At 36.8% G+C, this 6,405-nt stretch overlaps 1 protein-coding gene across 4 annotated transcripts in view; it reads right to left on the bottom strand.

Annotated features, from left to right (window-relative positions):
* The window catches only part of CUNH5orf34 (chromosome unknown C5orf34 homolog), a 30,012-nt gene extending 24,709 nt beyond the window's left edge, over positions 1-5,303 (bottom strand). Inside the window, exons 1-4 of one of the 4 annotated variants that reach the window (XM_019661507.1) lie at positions 5,214-5,303; positions 4,049-4,140; positions 1,618-1,836; positions 1,376-1,465 (exon numbers count right to left, since the gene is read on the bottom strand). In XM_019661507.1, coding sequence (XP_019517052.1) covers positions 1,376-1,465; positions 1,618-1,812 — 285 coding nt within the window. In that variant the 5' untranslated portion in view covers positions 1,813-1,836; positions 4,049-4,140; positions 5,214-5,303. The other 3 variants (XM_019661508.1, XM_019661510.1, XM_019661509.1) reach the window with 3 other exon arrangements.
* Positions 5,304-6,405: the final 1,102 nt, after the last annotated feature.

Raw genomic sequence — 6,405 nt, 5'->3', positions numbered from 1 at the left:
TTCCAGTCTTATTTCAGTTTTATCTTATTTAAAATATATGTAATGTGTGTATATATATATATATAGGAATATATAAAAAAAAAAAAAAAAGATAACATATATAAAATACATGTCCTAGATAAGCACCTGGCACACCATACACTAAAAGAAATTTCAAGTGGCTTAAAGAATAACATTTTTAAAGTTGAATTATTCAAAGGTAAACTGATCCTAACCAATAGCAAAAACACACTTGTAACAGGTAACAGTGTCTGATGCATCTTTTCATATAAGATAAAAATGTGTCATATAACAGTTTTTAATCAATTAATCTTGTCAACAGTTAAACATGTCAACTTCCATTTAAGTAAAGCCTTAAATTTACAAAAACTATTGTCAAGAAATCCTCTTAAATTTACAGTGCTATCTATGTGTACAGATGTTAGTACACTAAAAGGCAGTGTTCACTGATGGCAAACCTGGTATGTAAGGGTGGTTAGTTAAGTTCTCTCTTCTAGAATTAGACTATCTAATAATCTTACTGTAGCATCAGCAGCAAATTATGCAGTTTAAATGAATAAAGATAATCCAAAGTTACAGTATATTTTTCCATATAAATATCCTTGTAGACTAAGTACAGCTTAAAATGTTTCATGGCTCCTTTGCCATGAGACAATATAATAGAAAATTACTCGGTATGCAGGCAAGCATCATGACAACAGTAGAAAGTGGTTAAAAGACAGTCTTCAGAGTCAAACAAATTGGGTTCAAGCCCTGACTTTGCCACTTAGAAAATTTCCATGGACAAGTTAGGTAAACACTCTGAGATTTAATTTTCTCACTTGTAAAAAGGGGCTAATATCCAGCCAATATACCATTGCTGACAGGTTGGACACCCATTTTGATCAGCAGGTACCCAAAGCATACTAGTGTTATTAAATATGTTTAATATTTCTAGTTCTTGGCACATAGTATACCCTCAATAAATGTTACAATTATTCCTAAAAGTTCAAATAAGAATATAAACAAAAGAATAAAAATTGTATACCCATAAGTAATTACACATCTACTACACATTAACAAATAAGTACACATAAACTATTAAAAATGGCCACATAATTTCTTAATTTTGATGTCTCTGAAAATAAAGTTACCAATCTGAAAAGCTCTGAGTATAATCCTTGGCTAAAAAAAGCCAAAGAGATGAACTATGTACTTTCTGTATCTCAATCAATATACAAAATATCAAAACTCCCTAGTCTGGTGAAATATAAAGGCCTATAGCATCCTGTCTATTTTCAAGTGTCATAAAGAAAAAGACTAAATATTAAACTACCTGTTTCTAATTACTTTTCCTCAAATATTACTTATAAAAATGAAGTTTAAAAAAAATTACCTTTTTTCTTTCAGAAGGTATAAGGCTTTCAGATAAAAAAGGGCAAGTGGCAAAAGAATTTCGAAAATCTACGGCTCGCTGTAGTTGCTCCTACAAAAAAGATAGAAATGTAATCTTAAAAAATGATTTGAAAATCAATTTAGAATGACAGTAATCCAGAATACAAATTACTTTTCATATTCTGACCACCTCAACAATATTTTGGTATTAAAAAGAGTAGTTTTTGTGTCATCTTTACTTACTCGGTAAGTGCTAATAACAAAGTGTGTCCTTTGACGAATTCTTTCTGGTTGTTCTAAAGGATGTGCTGAAACAAGGGTTGCCTTTTCAAATAAAAATTCAGAGCCACAGGGAGAAAGCTGCAGTCTGGACCCGTCCACATACTGTACTTGCACTGAATCATCTTCATAAAGTATCATTTGCACTTCAGCCGCCATTATTACGACTATGGATAAAATGTCCTTCCAAGGGGAAGAGTGAGGGAAATAGGAAACACAGTAGCACAAATAGTTCTCTTAATGTACAAAAGTTCCATCAAAATAACCAGATGCATAATCTAAGAACATAAGTAAAACATATTGCCATTGCATTTACTTTTGTTGGAGGAAAAGTGATTATCTTATTACATACACTTAAATAATCTGAAATTAACACCCTCAACAGAATGCCTTGATTAACTAAGGCTTTGCTCCAATGTGGGAACAAACCTAGAGGGAAAAGATAACCCACCAAGTAAGTTATAACTGCCTTTATAATTTCAGTAGCTTTACTTCTCCTAAGTTTAATTTCTGAAAACTATATGCTCAGTATCTCATTTCAAGTAACAATAAGAATACAGCAAATCATTGTAATATATGCAAAAGGTAAGCCAAAAGTAACTATTAGGCCTAAAAGAAAAGAACACCTGGATTCTTGTCCCTAGCCTGACATTAAGGAAGTAGTTTCATGTCATTGTTGAGCAAGCTAATCTCCTAGTGTCTTAGATTCATACTCATGTCACTGATTTCAATTTCTTCTTCTACACCCCTACATTGATTCTGTATCTTCACCTATGCTTTCCATATAGGCATGATAGGAGTGGAATTAGAGGGGTGGGTTCCATTCATACCCACCATATACTAGCTATAAGCCTCAGGTCATTTGTTTGTTTCCTTATTTGTAAAATCAGGATAGTAAAATAATTGTTATGAGGATTAAATGAGACATACATATGACAATACCTAATATTGTGAATGTCACCTTGTAGGAGCTCAAGAAATATGATTCCTTTCTAACACTAATGGCATCTCTTTCTAGGACATTATTCTTTCTAACTGCATCCCCTTCTAGGACATTATCTCTTTCTCCTACATAGTCAGGTGATCAAGATTCATCCAACAGAAAAAAATAACTTTCCATAGATATCTCTTCCCCAGTTTACCCCTATTTCCTACCAATAAACCTTTCAAGTGTAGTATCTAGTCATTGTCCACTTTCTCTTCCATTAATCTTCAATCTATTGCAATCCAGCTTTCTCTTCCACCTCTCTCTTGAAATTGTTTCACAACAGTCACCAATGTCTTTCTACACCCAGTGACTTCAGTCTTTGTCCTACTAAACGGGTAAACCTTTGACAGCGTTGTCCACCTTCCCCTGTAGCAAACACTCTCTTCCTCTGCCTTTTATTAAAAAAACAAAAACAAAAACAAAAAAACAGGCCACCAAAGCTTCCCCCTATACCTACCTGTTTTTATTTTAATCATTCATCTTCATCATTGTCTGAAATCAAGGATTCTTCAAGACCGTCTGACCTTAGTCTCCATTTAATCTCTTCTTACTATATATACTCATGTTGGTTTTATGCCCACCCTTGCTTTTTTCTTAAATCTTACCCCCTTTTAATGTATGTAATAATCAGGTGTATATGATTGGCCTATAATCATTTGTGAAATATGTCAGGATATATTAAACCATATGGTCTCTCCTGAGGATATCCACACAACTTTATTTTCTTTCTCTAAAGAATTTCCAAATTGACCTGACCTTTCTCCTGAGCTCCCAGGTGCCTGCTAGACCTTTCTTCATGTCCCTGTCCCACAGATAAATCAAATGCGACATGGAACTTAATCACTCCCACCAAAAACAGCTGTAAATAGCCCCTAATTTCACTTTCACTCTTACCTCCCTCAAGTTCAGTCTACATATGGTAGCCAGAGGGATTTTTTAAAATAAAAATGAGATTTATCACTCCCTGGGTCACAACCTACCTCTTGCACTTAGAATAAAATCCAAATTCCTAACCATGGCCTTTAAAAGCCCCCCAATTTGGCCCCCTCTACCTCTCAAAATGTCATCTCTTAACTCTCACCTCGTCTTTGTTCAGGACACCTTGCTCCATTGACCTTTTTAATGTTTTTTAAACAAGCTCTTTCCCATCTGTTTTCCCATCAAAACAGAACCTTTACACTGTTTTTTTCTGCCTAGCATGTCCTTTTCCTGGCTTATCACATGACTGGCTCTTTATCACCATTAAAATCTCAGTACAAATATCACTTCCGCAAAGGCCTGGCTTGCCATTTCAATTAAAGTTGCTCCCAACCACTTTTTTATTCACGTCATCTTTTTTCTTCATGGAGTCTATTACTATTAAAACTGATTCTTAATTAATTTAAAAAACTGATTCTATTTACTCACTTTTTGTTTTTTCCCATTAGGATATAAACTCAATCAGAGCAGAGACTTCATTTGCCTTATTCACAATTGTATCCCCGGCATCTAAAACAATACTTGGCAAATAAGAAGGATGCAATGAATATTTATCTAATGATGAAAGAATACATAAGTAAATTTTAAAATTCTTGCTTTTCTTGAATTTGCAATTTGAGTTAATGACATCTCAATGTTAGCAATATCTGACTTATCACTCTGTTTCCCTCCACACTCCTCTAACAAGTCCTGTGAATTTTATAAGTCTCTCTCATGAACCTGCCTCCTTCTTTACCACTTCAGGCCATCAACTCTCCCCTCAATTCTATCTGTAATCTTTTTCCAGCTTCTTCCTTCTCCAGTCCATTTCCAGTATTGCTTTCATAGGTAACTTTCCACAACCCAGACCATACAACCACTTTACATCACTTGTTTACATACTTGCTAAATGGCAATAAATATTCTTAGCCATATTTCAGTGGTTATTCTTAGCCAATGAGATAGCCATTGCTATTTCAGAAAAAAAAAGGGGGTGCATATACACAGGTGGAAAACTTGTATTTTCTGATACCAATTGGAAAAAGGTCTGTATATTTGGCCAAGTTTTTAATTTTTTTAATAAACAGCTTATTGAGATATAATTGTTGCTTAAGTAAGAAGCATACACAAGAAACAGTAGAATGTCTAAAGATCCTGGCATATCATAATCTGGCCCCAATCCACATCTCCAGCCACAATTCTGTCTGCCTTACTGTTTGTGTTTTCACCACCCAGCACATTACGTATGAATACGTTTAACGATCATAGAGCCACAAAATTCTTGTTGACATCAACGGGAGCCTAATTTTTCAAAATGCGGTATCTAGTTACAGAAAAAGCCTCACCAAAACCACCAACGTCTTGAATTCACACAGCAGTTCTGAGCTGAAAAGTGGTGGAAATGAGTCCAACCAGTGGTCCCTGTGCTTTAATTTGCCCAAATGCTCGAAGCCGCAACGTCTGCTCCTGCCCACAGACTGCTTCTCGAGAAATATTTCTTGAATTTGACAAGTTACCAACGAGTGGTGTTTCTCGATGAAAGAAAACCACAACCGCAGAAGAATAAGGCCACAGGCAGAGTGTTTCGGCCGACACGTCCGTCAAGTATGAGTACCTGGGGCAGCGGCAGCGATGATCCAAGCGAGAAAACACAAGCAAACAACAGAAATTCAAACCTTCCCGCACCCTGGAGAAGCGGCTTCCCTCTCCGGAAAAAGAAATACCGGAAGTCCCGCCTTGACCGAGCCCCCATTCCGGGGCCACGCCCCGTCGCGCTCCCAGCGATGGCCGGGGCCGGAAGTGGGGAAGTTGCGGGGGAATCCCGGTCCGGAATCTAGCTGACAACTCTTCCGTGCTTACTTCCGATATGCCACACAGAACCAGTCCGACCTGTTTGTGATGAATCCTGTGATGACCGGCCTTCTGACGGCCAGCCAAGCTAACCACACGGGTGAATTTTAGTGGAGTGATGCTTATTTAAATAATCTAAACGACCGTTATACCTCAATAAAGCTGTTAAAGAACTTTACCAAATATTGACACCTCCTAGTTTGGTAACAGAAAATACGTCTTTCAACTATGTATCTGCACCTTTACTTCTACTAAATATCAAGTAGATGTGTCTGCTATATTTACTTATTGCCATTAAACATTTATGGAGTGCTAGGCACGCTGGGGGTTAAAGCAGAGACTGAGCCCCAGGGTCAAAGATGGAAACGATTAGGCAATCATTTGATCACAGTTGTAGATGTTCTTTCTAAAATAAAAGAGGTTTCTGAGAGCACATAGTGGGCAGACCTAACCTAGGCTCAGGAAATGTGTCCACTGAAATCCAAAGTATATAGTAGGTGTTAGAGAAAAAAGGTGTTTCAAGTCGGGGTAACAGCCTGCGTTAAAGTCCTGAGGCCCAACAAAAGATCTTGCCCCTTCAAAGGGCTGAACGAAAGCCAGTTTGGTTTGAGAATGATTAAATAGAAAAAAAGAGGACTTTAGGGCAGAGAAGCCTGAATGGGGCTATCAGGCAGGCAGGACAAGATCATTATGAATGTATGGATTGTGGACTTACCTTAAAAGCAATGGTGAACTATTACAAAGGCTTTAAGCAAAGATGGCAGCACCAGAGATGGGGAGAAATCTAACTCCTTAAATTCATCTCCATTTTTTAAAGTCTGATATGCAAATTGACTTCAACCTTATGTAAAGTATAAGGGCATGCTTTTCTTTTTTTAAAATATTTTTTATTGGGGAATTGGGGGGATGGGAACAGCGCTGGGGAATTGGGGGAAGGGGAACAGACAAGTTGCTGT

This window comes from Hipposideros armiger, unplaced genomic scaffold (assembly GCF_001890085.2).
Source record: "Hipposideros armiger isolate ML-2016 unplaced genomic scaffold, ASM189008v1 scaffold_351, whole genome shotgun sequence".
Lineage (NCBI taxonomy): Eukaryota > Metazoa > Chordata > Mammalia > Chiroptera > Hipposideridae > Hipposideros > Hipposideros armiger.
Note: the sequence above shows the minus strand (reverse complement) of the source record. Positions and strands in the feature narration are given on the sequence as shown.